The sequence below is a fragment of the Platalea leucorodia genome (assembly GCF_965183815.1).
Source record: "Platalea leucorodia genome assembly, chromosome: Z".
Taxonomy (NCBI): domain Eukaryota; kingdom Metazoa; phylum Chordata; class Aves; order Pelecaniformes; family Threskiornithidae; genus Platalea; species Platalea leucorodia.
In genome coordinates, this window is record NC_138858.1 from 70780879 (window position 1) to 70798054 (window position 17176).

The 17176-nt window shown below is 34.3% G+C and overlaps 1 protein-coding gene across 20 annotated transcripts in view; it reads right to left on the minus strand.

Annotated features, from left to right (window-relative positions):
• Positions 1-17176, minus strand: part of AP3S1 (adaptor related protein complex 3 subunit sigma 1) — a 45504-nt gene that overhangs the window by 15440 nt on the left and 12888 nt on the right. For 15 of the 20 annotated variants that reach the window (XR_014230695.1, XR_014230696.1, XR_014230698.1 and 12 more), the window contains exons 4-5: positions 13932-14003; positions 6336-6443 (exon numbers count right to left, since the gene is read on the minus strand). Coding sequence is in view for 7 of the 20 variants with exons in the window: in XM_082336492.1 (XP_082192618.1) it covers positions 6336-6443; positions 13932-14003 (180 nt within the window). In the remaining 13 variants the exon portion in view is untranslated. Of the gene's footprint in view, positions 1-600; positions 3304-4177; positions 4331-6335; positions 6444-13931; positions 14004-17176 lie in introns of those variants that run through there. The other 5 variants (XR_014230697.1, XR_014230704.1, XM_082336490.1 and 2 more) reach the window with 4 other exon arrangements.

The window sequence follows — 17176 nt, forward strand, 5'->3', positions numbered from 1 at the left end:
GCATAGGATACAATGGAGACACAATTGAGAATTATTTAAAATACCACAATTTACATGACCATTGCCCTTCCACCCCCCTATACAGTCACGACTTCCAACAGTCACATTTCATGAGGACCATTCTGGATCAGGATCAGCAAAGATCCCCAACAAAAGTACCATGAATTTCAGATTACCTCTGTTTTTGCCAGCGAGATTGTCTTTCACTATCATATGCTGGAATAGAAATTCTGAAACTATTACAGTCTCTTCTCCTGTAATTCTCTATATTAAGTGGGTTTGTAATTCAATGTATACGTAATATGCACAGCAGAATGCTACTTATCACAATTAATGTCAACCCTATCAAGCACAACAGTCAAAGTATTTCTAAGAGAAAGCAGACAGTTCATAAAAAATATCTAATGGATAAAATGACTGAAAAGTACTTAAACTCCCAAACCCGAAAACTAATACATTATTTCAAATGATATTATATCCAAATGCCTTAGCATTCCTTTTTAGCATGTCAAACAGTGAACTAGTACGCAGTCCTTCCATTTATTTATCATTTCTTTCACAGAAAGGGAACTGTATTTACAAACACAAAGGTACTACAAGAAGTACTTCCAGCCCAGTGGGGTTAAGGACCTTTTAAGAAGAGCCATCACTGTAACATTGAACTGGATAAGTTTCAACTGCCTTTTTTATGAAATAATTCAGCAGGTAAGTTGGTGAGGTGCAAAGAAAAAACTGTTCCACTTGGAAAAAAAAAAAAAAACCAAACCAAACACGTAGCAAGCTTTAAACATGCAGTGAATGATGAATAGTCTGTCACAGCAAGCAAATTACTTAAGCAAGTGAAAATGAAACTTAAGACGTACTAATGAAATTTCAGAAATACAATACGAATTGCATACAGCTGGTATTACAATAAGCCAATACACCACATTTTTGCCACAGCTGCTTTGTATTCTCAATTTCATTTGTTATTGAAGGTTGTACTTTAACGTTGAAACACTGCATATTAAAATTTTAGGTTCAGTTACTGAAAAAAATGCTTGTAAACATGTTCATATACTTTTAGAGTGAAAGAGCAATGCCACATATGCAAAACAATAATGCTATTTTAAAGATTGAAATAGACACATTTAATAACAGAACTTTTATTCTACTTGTCCTAGTCTATCAAGTGAGAAATATGAGCTGTGCTTAATTTACTTAGGTCATTATTTACCACTACAGGAAATAATTTTCTTCATTCTTATCATCACCCTTTCTCATAATGCCCCACTGATAACTTTATATGAAAGTGATCCCAGAAACATTGTTTTACTCTTTAAAATGAAATTCAGATCATTTGGAAAAAGTACTGCACATCACAAATGTAGTTAATATGCATATACCAAAAAAAAAATTCAAACCAACATCCCAAACAACTCTATACAAAGCTAGCTATCACTAAAATAACCATACAAAAATGTACAGCCTACTGGAAAACAAAATAATGAAGGCTAACACTTTGCAAAATAAGCCACCCTTTTCCAGATATTTCGGAGGTACTAGGACCTCTCTGCCGCTGGTGTTTCGTACCAATGCTTCTTTCCAGAACAAGTATGACTTCAAAGCAGCAGGGTTATGAAATCATGAAAGGATGCAATACATAATATAAAGGAATGATCATGTCCCCTGCTTATGAAGTTAAATAAATGAACATAATTAGAGAAAAAACAAAATGAAGTCTGCAAGTATATCAAAATGAGGCCAAACAGATAAGAAGACTTAAGACATACTCTTAGAAATTTTAAGCACTTGAATCACAAAGAGAGTAATGGATGGGAATGACTAATTATTTGTTTGTTTTTCGTTGCCAGACCCAAAAATAAAAACAGAATATGTGTGAGCAGAATAGAGAAAAAGAAAAGTAGCTTTGCACAAATTAAAAAAAAAAAAAACAAAAAACACAAACAACTGAAATCAAGGTCCCTACTGCTACAATGAAATACAGATTATATGTTACAAGTATTGACATATTAGGCAGAGGAAGGTCATTTACTTGATTTTCTCCATGTGCTATAGCATACTTCAAATTTAGGTAAAATGTTTCATATTACCCGAAAATATTTTTAGCTAGTGCTTTACAACTTAGTGCTACTAAATCCAATTACAGAATTACAGAATTTGCTAAATCTTAAAGGTATTACATTATCCTAGAAAGATCATGTAAAAAGTAAAGAGCAAAGCTATTCATAAATTGAATAAACTTCATCTGCTTAAGATTCCAACTATTTAAAATACTTGCAGTTTGAATATACTGGTACTTAAAATGAGTGGAAATGAATTTTGAAGTACTGCAATTAACATCGACTGACATTCAAACTGTTGAGTTGAACTAAATGTTTCAAACAGCAAATGACGGGAGACAATGACCATAAACTGAACTTCAAACATACATTTTCCTCCTTCTTAAGTTCCTTGTTAATATTCATGTTCAGTGACTGCAGTCAGCAAGATATCTTAAAGCAAAATCCAGTGATTCAGATTGCAAGGGCAGCAAATGTACATCTGAAGTTGAGTACATGCTGACAGCCCTTCTCATTTTATGTTGATATACTTAAGGCTGACAGATCAGCTCTGGTATTTCTACTTAATCTTTACAAATTGCACTGATAATTTTATTCCATATGTATAAAACTATTTGAGTTTGTTGGTTTGGGTGTTTTTTTGTTTTTGTTTTTTAAGTTTTGTTCACCTGAAACTTATTCTGAAACTTCTCTTTGCAAGCAGGTAGAAGTTATTTGTTTTCATTTGGAAATACTAAAAAGTGAAACAAAAGAGTTCATATTACCCATTTTAGATTATCAGGTACAAAATTCTCCCAATAAGGAAGCTATTTCTATTACATCATCACATCATATTTTGTTATCTGTGTGTTCAATTTTTATTCAGATTAGTTTTGCAGGTTTTTTTTGTTAATATTCATACAAGTTCATATTCCTATGTTTCTTAAACAATGATAGAAAGAAAAGTTAAATTCTAAAATGCAGGAAGAGAAATAAAATAAAAAATATGATGTCAATGGAAAGCTAGTAAAATACACTATAGCCAATAAAAAGATGAGGGAACTACAAGAAGAAACTAGCACAAAAAGTAGGCTACAAGGACTAGTGTGGGTATTTTTACACATAATTTTTGAGTCTGGCCTACATAATTTATTGCCTTTGACATCATTTTGCTTTCCCTTTTTGTTAAAAGTACATTTTTTCTAAAAGTCAGCAATACCTTTGTCTACCTGTCCTGTCTGGGAGACTGAAAGATAAAGGTCTGTAAGAGAGAAGAATGGAAAGAGCTAGAACAGATCAGGAGGTTCGGAAAAAATGAGGTCCAACTTAAAAATCTACATCACACGCAGCTGAACACTCCAAATAGCGAAGAGGTAGCCCAGGTTTACCTACAATACTTCCAGAGGTTCTGGATAAAATCCCAATGACCCCTCTCCCAAAAATTCCCTCCCTTAATCACAATGATCCTTTGGCTTTAGGAGGACTGACCAGAAATCCATTCACAGATAAACACTAAACTGAAAGGTAGGGAAATGCATTTAAGACAACATTTCTCAAGGTAGATATAGAGTTTCTTTTGTAGCCCATCCAAGCAATATAAAAGCTGAATCAGAAATCAAAGCTAGGGACTCCCTTATAGTGGTTTAAATAATTAATCTCTGTTGAAAGCATTAGCAAATTGAGTTGATAGCTTTGCTCAAATATTTGTGAATTTAATAAATACATTTGATCTTCTTCACTAAATTCTAACTGAAAGCCTGTTTAGAAAGCTAATACATAACTAAACAAATACCTGATATCAGATGGCTACATTTTGTATATTAAGGGAAGCTAGGTGGGCACAACACAAAATTTAAAATATTTCTGAAAATGTAGCTCAATTACAACTTTATTAGCTTCGTTATTTCAGCTAGAAAAGAAAAGGCAATTCAACCTTAAAGCAGCTATTTTATGGATACAAGAGCTATGACGGAGGTCTAACAAGCCAAAAAGACTAAAGCAAGAGTGCTGTGCCATAGGTGGCAGCCCTATGAACTACAGACTGTATCAATAATAATCTATAAATTTTAAAAATAATTTATTTTTTTAAATTAAAGAAAACTAAGAAGATCCACTAGTTTTGATTTCTTAGTGACCAGCATTCAAAAATATTAAGTTATTACTGATTTTGATTTACATGAACTGGATTTGCTTGTATCTTGAAAATACATGTTCAGGAAAGACATGTTGAAAGATTTACAATCTTGATCAAAAAGACGCAAGGAAAAGAAATAGCAATCAGGAAATTTCTGTGGATATAAGTGAAAAAAAACCGATTAATGATCTGAGGAAATAGTTACCAGGTATTGTGAAATATCTCAGCATTACAGTAACTGTTAAATTTGGGGAAAAAAAAAACAAACAACAAAAAAAACAGTCACTGAACTAAAAAAAAAATAAAAAATGCATTTGTGGTGAGCAGACTGTGAAATGTTCTACTCCATCCCAGTCACCAAGTGTTTTAATTTATCACTGCTACTTCTTTACCTTCTATAATTCATTGCTGAATGTAAAGGAAGAAGTTGCTATTTGCCTTGCATATGATCTGAGCTCTACATGTTTTTTATGTCTTCTACCACCTATTTTTATACTAAAAGCATCTTGAAAGAAAGAATGACTTACTGATGAATAATGGAAAACAGCAAGTATTGGAGCTGGCTGCACTGAATCAATGTGTTTCAGATGACTAGTCAGAGACTGGTCTACAGTAGATTTGGTAAGAGAATTTACATAATTAAGAATAAATACCTTAATTAAATGCTTTTACATAAAACTGATATGTGCATGATACATCTTAGAACATAGCTGCTCAGTAAGTTTAGCTTTTGGAACACTATGTTACTTTTTCATCAAATAAAGAAAAATGTATGTATACAGAAGCTATTCAAATATAGCAAAAAATTATGAGAATAATTCCAAATATTAATCTCTGTGATCAATGGCCCATTCTGAGTTTGAGAAAGATGTTAGAATGAACATATTGGACATCTTCATAACCTGTAATACAATCCTTGTGGCTGTATATTGCTATGCACTGTATCGTATCATGCCTAGCTTTTTCCTTTTTTTCACACAGCGTGGTCTTGTTCTTGGATGCAGTTTGGAAGTTGTGCAAAACAATTAAATGTGTTAAAACACTTGAGGTGGTGCAGTGTGAGATTGCAGAATTAGGAGAACAGTATACATTGTACCACAAAAAACCTGAAGAATTCACTTCTCTCTGTTGCACTTAAGTTAAAACTCGGAAGTTCTCTAGGTCTTCTAAAATGTCATTTAATTCATATTTATGCCACCTGCAATATTTCAATCTACTCAGCTGACTTCAACTTTAGAAACAGTCTCCAATTCAAGCAAATGTTTGTTTAGAAATTTGAATATTACGCTTCAAAAATCAGATGTTGTGTTCTGTGGAATTAATCTCATCAATAAGAATCAATCACAGACTTAGCTATGACGTACTAGTAGTATTACAGCTTACAAGGCATGTCTGGTGATGTTAAAGGAACAGTAATATTCTGTGTCATAGCTAAAGTAATTCTAAAATCCTTTCTTAGTCTAAGTTTCTTTCCTAAACACAAATTCAACGATTGTTGAATTGAAAAGGAATTCCCACAACTTACGTGAGTATCCCTCACTCAGACTGTTACGGGCATATACAGAGTATCATTTTCTCACTCGAACCTACTCAACCAAAGACCAAATGTTCAGATTACCAAAATGGCAGAATTCATATTTATTCTAACGGGTCTAAAACTGGGCTTTAAATTCTATCTAGTCCATTTCAGTCCAATTTATTATTTTGTGTTGCAGTATTATTGTGACACTAAATATGCTGCCATTTATTTCAGGTGCTAGAAACATACTAGCAGACAGGAATACGTAGTCTTTGTATATACACTTTGGTTCTTTATCTAAGTTCTTTAATTGTTATAGTCACTAGTCCAGCATAATAAATACACAGGAAATTAAATGCTTTCTGCAAGAGAAACTTAGAGAACTATAGAAGTATCTCAATACCAATGGCACCCAATGCTATTAGATATAAATAGCAAAAACTAATCAGCAGTGACTCTAAGCAATTATTACTTACGATGAAAGGTACGATATCCTAACCTAACGATACATTGCCACTTTTTAACATTATAAGCAAGCAGCTGTATATAGTTTGCTACTGAAGGACAAACAGCATTATATAGCATGCATTTACTACAACCATGTTTTTAGTTTAGAAACTACACAATGCATCACTCTTACCTCAGATTTCTCCAGTTTATTTTGAGCATCAATCTGAGTGACAATTTCATTCATGTTGGTCTCCAAAACCATTCCACCCATGACCATTTCGGCCAATATATTATGGACCTAAAAAAGACCAAAAAACAATTTAACAATGCAAAATGTTCTACACGCATATGGACAGATGATATCTAGATTCCTCAATGCAGGAACACATATATTCTGTGAGTCACTTAATTAATGTTAGCAATTTATTTAAAACCATTTGGGAACAAAGCTCATAACTCACTGTTCATTTCTCCAGTATTTTCTTTACTCATAGTTCTGTTACAAACTCATCAGCTATACCACTTTGCTTACCAATGCTAGAAGAAACTTTCACAATCATCTTTCTTTCAGTACCTGTTTTCTATCCAAGGACTACAGAGAAGAGTTCTAATTAGCATCAATAGTAGTAATACCTCTAAGGAGCAGGTTCTACAAGATTAAACGAATTGCTCACAAATAGACGTGTAAAAACTACTTGGGACTACATCTATGAAGGAAGAGAGACATAGCGATGCTCACCCACCACGGGTACCGAGACTAGGCTTAGCAGTAGAATTAACATACCTGAGTTGACCCATACCTGAGCTACACCATAAACAAGCAGTCTTCAGCATCTAGGACTAAGATTGACAGCTAGGACTCAAACTGAAGGACTACATAAGCCAGCTGGGGACATTAATGAAATGGGTATGTCTAAATATCCCTCTTCCCTGCAACCCTGATTTGAGAATGCGAGCCCTGGTTCACAAATCTCTGCTTCAGAGTCTCAGAGTCTGTATTCACATCTAAAGATTACTTTTTTTTTTTTTTAAAGGCATGCTTCCACGTACTTTCTAGTAAAAATCCAGAGTTAATATGTAATGTATAATATTTTAAGCCCATTATAATTCTGAAGACAAGGAACATTCTACTACTTTTCTGAAAGAAACACATTGTACAATCTGATACTTCAAACCATAATTCTGCTATTTTGGATATTCTTGCAATTTCCCTGTGGATCAAGGGTAGAAGTAAATCTCTAAATCAAACAATTCTAAAGATGAGTTGCAAGTAGTGTATCAAAAACCACCATACTTCCCGTTTTTGTGCCATACCTCAAAAAGAAAATTGAAGAGCTGATTCCCAGATAAATTATATTCCAGTACAAACTTACAATGAATGTGTTTAGAGAGGCTGAAAACAGCTCTTCCTCTCTGCTTATTGCTGCTGAGAAGAGCTTTAAGAATCAAAAGCTGATGAGAAAGATTAACAATCCTTACTGAGCCACTCTCTTAATACTGGCTTATATATGTCCCTCATAACATGCCAAGCTAAAAAGCTTCTGCTAAAGAATTAAATCTCCTAGCTTGTTATTAGGTGAATTTAAAAGCTTTTTAGCATCACAATCAGAAAAAAGGATAAAACCATGGTAATCTAACATTAGTTTACTCTACACTGACAATCCAAATGCATCGAAAGATGTCACCAATATTTACTCCTTTTTACTGAAAATTTATTTCTACTCATAGCATAAGGAAACAGTTTATAGCTGTACACAAATAGGAGTTAGTAAATACACGGTATGGGCTACCTAAAATATTAAGACCAAAAAACTTACATAAATTTGCATTTGGTTACAAATTTGCAAAGAATTATTTCACAGACACCTGATGAAATATACAACGTATTCAATAGAATCAACTGAAAAAACATTGATTTTTCAGGCAACTCTCCATTTTACTCATATGGAAAGCTTGATAATATAAGTGGATGATGCAAAAAATTGACTTAAGGTGTTGGTAGTATCAAAAAGAAAATATCGAAGATGTTAATATGGAAATTATTATAAAAAAAGAGTATTAAAATACAGTCAAAAATGGCAATTTTTTTCCCTTAACCAAAAAGTTAACAATAAGCAGTAACAGCATTTAGAAGATAACACATCTCTACCACTGGTGATGGTCATAAAGATGGCCACTTTAAAGGGGTCTGGCTAAAGATGTTATAGAATCAGAGTTCAAGTCTATCAACACAATATTAGGTTTGATAATTCCTTAGGGAGGAAATGGTACAAGAGATGTGTTTTAGAAGTAGACAGATTTGCAGCTTCAGTCACAATTGCACTCCATTCCCAGATCAGTGATGTTTTTAAGCTTCTGCACAGGTTTACCTGGCCCTCTTGACTACTCCACAACTTTTAAGCCATGTGGGACTCTCCTCAGCATATAGAAAGACTAGCTATTACAATACGTATAGCCACCAGAAACAAAACATGAAAACTAAAAAAGTCTTCATAATACAGTATTCATCTGGCGATTTTGGTTATACTTTTATCAAGAATTTACTTCGGAAAGTATTTTTCATATGCTATGAAATCTAGGATTTTTTTCTTTTCTAGTTTCTGAATGGGCATTATACAGACTTAGAGAAGGACAAGTAAATGATTCACGTCTCCCTATAAAAGTGGAACATTTTCTGGCTAGTCTTAATCTAATCTGAGCATTTACTATGAAGTGGTTATTTTCAATATATTTTATTGAGTGGTCACTCAATAAAAATACAGCATAACAGTGCAAATACCATCACTTGCTACTGCAGATTATAGATTTGGATTTTTTCTTTTTAAAAATGCACCGGCTCCAAAACAGCAACCACAGTCATCACCTCCAGATTTCAGGGGAGTATTTCTCATTTTGCTCTTTTTGGCAGAGCTGGTGATGTCAAGGAAGAAATTCCAGCTGTAACTTTAGCCTCAACTAATAGCCCCAAAATTCAGAAACTATTCACTTTCAAGTCAAAAGAATGTTTCCATGGTTGAAGAATACATTTTAATTTGTGGAGGATATCTGAAACTGCATTGATAAGTACACAAGAGACTAAATTCCAGCCTACATCCCGGAGAAGAAAAGGAATTTAATTCGATGTCCTCTTAACATTCTTTAAAACTTTGCTAAGTTCTAGAAATTGGCCCTTCTTTTACAGCACAGGAATATTCCATATGTTTGTGACTGAAGAGGCAAGAAATGACATCTCAGTAAGTTCCTGCTTACCCTGCTCTTATTCAGCAGAGAACTTCACAGAACAAGCTGTGGAAGTAATGTATTAGACTACATCTAGAACACTGTGTCCAGTTTGGGGCCTACAAGTGCAAGTCTTAGTATCCTACATCAAAACATTAAGAAAATACCTTCCTTAATCTTTTTAGTCATAAAGAAACTATTTCATTACTCTAGTTGTTGGTGTTTTAAAGGATTGCTTTATTATCATTTTGCTCTCAGGAAGTCCTCTAGTCCTCTATACAGTACAAGTTAAAGCACCATGAATTACTGCTGAGCAGTTGTTTCAGTATTTCATGTTCAGTGTGTCATGTTACAGAAGATGTACATGATAACATTAACTTCCCATCATGCAAGTTGCTTTAAAAAACATGAAAGTTAAAATTTCTGCTTACGCTCAAGCACGCTTAAAAAACTTTATTCAGTTGGAGGCAAAATCCACCCAGTTCATTATCTGGTTTCAAAAATTCACCACTTGACACTTAAAAAAAAAAAAAATTGTGCAAGAAATCTTAAGAGTACTATTTATCCTGACATAAATTCTCTGCTTCCAAATATCTCCAACTTAAGGATTCCTGAAACACAGATTGTTTGCCGTTTCTTGCTATATTATTGTATTTTATAGTCCCATTTTCCTTTGGTTAGTACGTCTAATCACTTTTGAACTTATTTATAATATTCTTGGTATCTATGATAAAATGGGACAATGACATTCCATAATTTAATTATCAGTCATGAAAAATACATTTTCTTTGTTTCAAACGTCCTGAAACTTTATCTGATATCCCACTCTTCTTTATTTCTGAGAAACACAGTTGTTCATTTTCTTCAGGCCCTTCAACGCTTTCCCCCCCCCTCCCCCCCACTTCTTACTTCTCTGTCTCCAGTATCTTGAATATTTAACTTCTTCCATGCCAGCTGTTCCATACCTTGGATCACGCTTCTTACCTTTCTCTGTACTTTTTTCTTACTTTTAGTACACAATATGCAAGTCTAACACACAGTATTTAAAGATGTTTATAAAGCATGGATTGACACAGTAGCTTAACCAGTTTTTTGTCCTGCCCCATTTTCCTTCTAAAGGGATGATTTTCTAAATAACAGAATACAATTAATTTTACTTGTTAACCTGTAATGAAAGGAAACAGCAACTATGACCAATAATATTATGTAAATATTGTAATAAATTTACTTTGTTCTCTTAAAAACACTTTTTTTTTGCCCAGATATAAGCACTAGCAAGACATATATTTTTCATATTAACTATTCTTTCTTCTTTTTCATTGCAAATACGTATTAAATTAACAAATAAACATTATTTTCTCTACTTTTTCTAATTAAAAATTTCACTAATTGTTTTCGTAAAGAAACACATTTTTCTGAATTAAAAGAGCATTAAGTGGAAATGAAGTGCAAAATACACTTGAACAGTGTATTTAAAATAGTGTTTAAGTGACAGACTGAAGGAATATGGAATATACCTCTTACATTTATATTCTAAAAAAAAGAGATCAGACTGTTGAGAACATCAACTTTTCAAAATCTGAAATTGCCATTTTGTAATAATAATTTTGAGGTGTTTTTACAAAAATCAAGAATGCTTCCTACTTCTCTTCCATGCACTGTCTAAAAGCACGAATGCATGCTTTAACAAATGCAGAGAAGGAATGCACAAAGAAAAAAACTCTCCTAGGAAAATCTGGCACCTTTTCTTGTCTTCAAGCTGCAATCTGATTCTGGAGGGTTCACTGTTCTGGTGAGATAATAAACTCTTGGAAGAGATCATGATACTCCCAGGGTTATTTCAATAGGTGCCAAAAACTTGTGGAAAAATAAAAGTATTTCCTTACATCCCTAAGTGAATGTGTTCTAGTATTTTAGTTGTAAAATATGCTTAAGATAGCTTTCTGTGACATCTTTTCCATCAGAAAGCATTACACTGCTGGACTCAGTGTAGGAATCAGTACAGGACTAAAATAAACCTCCAACATTTTGCTCCAGCTATAGCAAGTTTGTTTTTAATACAGCTGATCTGTAAAAGAGAAGCCCAGTTCTCTCCTGTACGAAATACACTCCCCGACAAGCCAAGTCCTTATCTGCTACAGCACATAAGAAACACTATCTCATTCCCACCTATATTCCACTCTCCAAATGAATTTCAGTACTATACCAATATTCTTCTTGAATAAGTATCTTTCTTGTCTCCAGGTTACTATAAGTCATCACTGGATCCTGTGTAATGATGGCTGCCTGATGAAAACAAATGTTTCCTTATAAAAATGTCACATAAAATGCTACTAAAGAGGCAACAGCTGTTGAGATTACATAGTTAAACTCTTTTACATGCTACATAATTTTTTACAAGAAAGGTACTTCTTGTTTTTCAGGCAGTTCTAGCAAGAGGAATGGAAGAAAGTCACCTTCCACAACTCCATCAGGAACTGAGACACAGGCCAACTCTCATCCAAATCAATTAGTCAGCCCTCACTTTTCTCAACACCAGACCACGCAAAATACAAATATTTGACATGTTTCACCCCAAACAGCTCCCACGTGTAAGTATCCACTATACTTAAGACTCTGTCTAGACCAAACATCCAGCAGCAGTTGCTGTTTTTCCCTATTGCACACTTCAAATCTATTAACAAGCCAAGCCACAAATATGTGACAAGAGAAAGTTAACATGTTGTTAACTCAGAAGACTCAATGCATTTTGCTTCTTGACAAGGTGATCTTAGCAGCAGCTTAAAGAGAATGTAATGCTGTAATTTCATTCTCACAGATACATCTTCCTGTTTTTTTCTTACAAATCTAGAAGAATACTAATGAACGAACTGTACTAATCAAATGTTTTGATCCCATGTTATGGTATAAACTAAGTCTTACAAACCAATTACACTGGAGGGGAAAAAAAAAAAAAGAATGGAGATGACATCAGATTAGTCACAACTGCACAACTAATGCTACCGTACTGCTGGTAGTAGCCTTGCATTACTGCAGAAGTCCAGCTTTCTGTATTGTATTCTTCGACTTACACTCAAGTTAAAAAAAATCACTGCACTGATTAATGCCATGTTCAAAAATTTTTTAACTCAAGGTTTCACTGATCTTTTATTTTGGAAATTGGTTACTTTTCCTAAAATATCTAATTATTATTTAGGGTCTTCCCACACATCTTCCTCAGAGTTTGAAAATTCTAGCCTAAGCATTTAATGGGATTCTCATGCAGTTTTTTTAGTAAATCAAATGAAACACTTAAACTTTAGCTTCCCTTTGACAAACAGATTTCAAGAAGAAAATATCATCTCATATCTGATACAAAGTAAAATATTCTTCAAGAAATTTTACATTTGGAAGCACCTAAGTTCTCTACATTTTATTAGAAAGACGTTTCTCCTATAAAGTGTGGAAGACTACTTATGCTAGGGAATGCTACTGAATGAAACATGCTACAGAGCAACAGCTTGTATTCTGCAGCTAAAGATAAAGATCAAACTCCTTGCCGCAAAACGATTGCAGTATTTGGGTTCCTTAAGCTCAGAAGCCAACAAATAAACCTCTCAAATTCTTTTGTACTTTAGTCTGCCATTTTGGAAACAGCCAACATGTTCCAGCCAGGCTAGAAATCCTAATGACTTGTCATGAGCACAGTATCAGTTCAAACACCTACTCAAGGTCATTTGCATTTCACTGTCTGGTCAAGGTACAAGTGTTTCTTCCAAAAGAACTTCCTGATTTTGAAACAAACTAAGTCAGGTCCAAATGGTTATTTCAGATACTTGTTACTATTTTTAGTCCACTTTTAGTGATTTTTGTCTTATTTTCCTTTCGCATCTTTTGCTGTTGATGCAAAAAGATGTTCACAGATGGGGAAAGGTGACTGCACGGAAAGCAATAGTAGGCACAAAATGCAAGTGACGGATAAATTCTGTATGTTCAATTCTCAGCATTTTAGGTATTACACTAAGAGATGCCAACGTCCTTTTAAATGAAAGATTACTATAGTAATAGCATTTCTCAAAACTAAATTAATAAATAAAACACTTGTTCCTGATAGCTAGGAATATTCAAACAAGATTGTCTCTAAATGTTCGAAAAAAGACATGTCTGTTTGAGATTTAGAAGAGAAAGATCCACACAGCATTTAAATTACATAATCATTGCATTTGAAAGGGAAATGCCAGCTTTAACTGGAAAACCCTGTAACAATTTCAGTTCTGAGTAATGTTACACCTAACCATAAACAAAACAGAACAAATTATTTCTTGAAACAAAGTCCTACTTTAAGAATATTCAGATGTCTCCAATTTGACAATTATATGTGCAACAACACTAGGCAAATCTCCTACTTTTTATTTTTCCTCAGAAAGACACGTTCCACCATAGCTTTCAAGTCCTAAATATGTTGATAGAAACTGCCTATAGATTTCACTGACAATAAAAGTAGAATCACTGCAGAGTTTAATACCAAGTATCAGTTGAACCACACATTTTACATGACAAGAAATACTACAGAAGCTCACTGCAGTACCTTGTCTACGTGGAAAATTAAATCCAGTTCACAGACATTTTCAAAACATTTGTCTAGTGTTTCCACAAATACCTGCAAAGGAAAAAAAAAGCCAGAGGTCAAGCTTTAACAGAAACTCAATAGTTCCATTAGGTGTGAGGTTTAACAAAAGCTAACACAGAAAATAAACACTGGGCAGATTTTAAGGCATTAAAAGCATCTATAGAAATTATGTGGTTAACATTATTATGTCAACAGTATGTTATCTCTAGAGGGCAAAACTGTATGCACAAGTCAGTTTATGTTATAATTCTGCTAAAAGTCACACAGTTTTAAACAACAGTTGCATCTTGAAAAAAACAGTAACATTGTCTATACTACAATTTTCTTGTCTGTGATTCAAAGTGTTCCTTCCCATTTCATTAGAACTCAATTATTAAGCAAAAATCAGCTAGTTTTTTTTCATTATTATTATTTTTAACAATTACTACCTTGCCAGCATGTCCCAGTTAACCAGACTACTGTTAACATTGCCACACAGAGACACATGTGCAATGCAAACTGTCAGCATCGTGCAAGTCTGTCAGCATCACAGCTTCCAGCAACAGTACAGCGGGTTTCACCTGGTTTACACCTGCTGAATTCAGGATGGACCAAGGAAAAAGGTAGCTGTCTTAATGTCACACCCGCTGACCCTGTCAGGCATACCACCACATAAACTTAGCATAAGTCCAGCAGTTTGTACCCGGGCAAATAACCCCTCCCTGAACCTAGAATGTAAGTGCACAAAGCAGAAAAATCAAAGCAGCTGCTTAAGTCCAGCCAGTGATGACCTCTGCCAGATATGGACTGTACGTTACCGTGCTCTGGGTACTTCTGTAACAGATTCCTTCGTACCCACATTAGCCAGTTTTGGTACAGGTAAGAGCACCCCAGCCCCCAGTTAGGCCAGATAATGAAACAATGGCTGTACTTGCACTCCCAAAGCTCCCGAATGCCAATCACCACGTGCTTGTGCTAAGTGCTGACAAAGACTCCAGTCTTACGGAGGTATAAGCGTAGCTCCCTTTATGCAAGGGATAACTCCTACTGACTTACATGAAATGTGTCAAGACCTCTAAGTTAAACATATGCTTGAGTTTGAGAGATTAGGGTCCTCAAAATTAAAAAGAATTTCTGTAAGAATTTACAGATCATTTATTAATGACTAGTAAATAAGCTGCAACTTGTGGGAAATTTTAATCTCGGTTTTATATGTTTCAAGGCAGTTTTGTTACAGTATGTATTTAATATTATTTATTGTCACTGTATGTAATTTTTTTTTTTTTGCAATTCTAAACTCAAACCCTAAAGCAGCAATATGGAAGAAGTTAAACACCTTGTTTTGATTCTTTCTCTTTTCAACAAGGTTTATTAATCCCATCTTAGTCTTTGAGAGGAACCAGATTTCACACTGCCTAGGCCCAGAGAAACAGGAATGAGAAGTCATGCTCTGCTGACAAAAATAAAGTGTATAAAAGGCCTGCTTCTATAGATACATATTTATGTCTACAGACCCAGTGAAACAGGTCTACTTGACATCAAGTATTTCCAGTTGTCTACCTTGGATATCAAGAAAGATTACTTTTACATCTGAATCCCTGGTCTTAGATCCTGCTTACACTATAAGAGAGACCAGGATCACACTCTCCTGCTGTTATTACTATCAATCCCCATTTTAAAGTCAAACTACATATAACTGATGTTCCATGCATTTAAAACAAAGATTATTCTTTAATACCAAAATACCAATTCATAACTTCAACTAGGAACAGAGTATTTTCACAGACAGACTCAAGACAGTAAGGTTCACTGGCAACAGTTAACTAGAACAGTTAACTAAGTAAACGAATATGCTTCTGTTAAATTATACTGAAGGTAAGTGAAGCAGATTTTTTTTTTTCTTTCAAGTAGTTGTTAATTTGTTGTGATAATAACAATCTTCTATAAAGAACGGATGTGAGCAAACAAACAAACAAAAAAACCTTATATGTTAATCAGAACAAATGACACGGTTCACAACTATGTGCAGCAAGACAAACGACCAGAGATGTTCTCTTACTTTCCTTGTACCTTAGGAGAATGTGGTTACAAGGACAGTGCTGTTTGATATTAGCTGCAGGAAAAAGATTGGAAACAGAGTGTAAATGGAACTTTTATCCAAAGGTTTTAGTTACAAAAGCTAACAGTATGACACTACTTTTGAAAGAGAAGATAATATTCCTCTTATACATCACTGAGTTTGCACGTGAATTTACATACTCTGACATCCATCTGGTTCCTTGGGAAACAAAGGAACATGTTAAAAACAAAAACAACTCAAAAATCCTCAAAAAAGGCCTCCACAGATACATGTATTTAGTAGCAGTATGTATGCCCACACATTGACAACACATAAGTTTTATTTTTGTGACCTTCTTTCAGTAACTAGGGCTTCTCCCGTAACAACTCTTGATTCATAGCTACAATGCTTACTTTTAAACCTTTACCCATTACATAGTGACAACGCCACACACTGAATGAACTCGCAGATCTCCGCTTGCAATGCATGACCAGTAACGCACACCAAACATTTTTTACTCTAAGGGGAACCAGCTGGCACTGAGTATTCTTCAGAGAGATTTTTCATCGGCTAAGGATTTCTCACAGAAACTTTGGAAACTTCCTCAATCTCCCAATCATGATGGAGAGTTCATTCGGAGTAAGGCTAGTACTGACAAGGTATACATCTATTAGGAATAACTGGTTTTTAAAACCATTGGTCTAGGAGGTAAACTAGATTTTTTACACTAACATTCCCTGACCTATTTTAAGACACCTTCAACTAATCAATATGGTAAACAAAATTAGAGCCACCTTCATCATAGTTTTAGTTGAGAGTCAAATGAATTGCTCGCTATCGCAAGCAGTACAGCAGCAAGAATTTAAGTACTTCAGTAATTGTTTCAGCTGCTGCAGACTTGTAGATCAAAATAACCAGAAGAGAACACACCCTAGTTGTTTGGACACACACACACACACCACACATCAGTTCAAATGCACCTTGTGATGTTAAGAACCATAAATAAATGAGTCAAATAGCAGGAAAACAAGGATGCATGCACGATGAATTACTAGCTCCCCCTTGTGCTTCATTTTTGAAATCATAATCTTTTACAGTTCAAAGAAAAACCCATGCACATCTCCATGCAAGTAAACAGAAAAAAAGGGCAGAAAAAAAAGGGAAA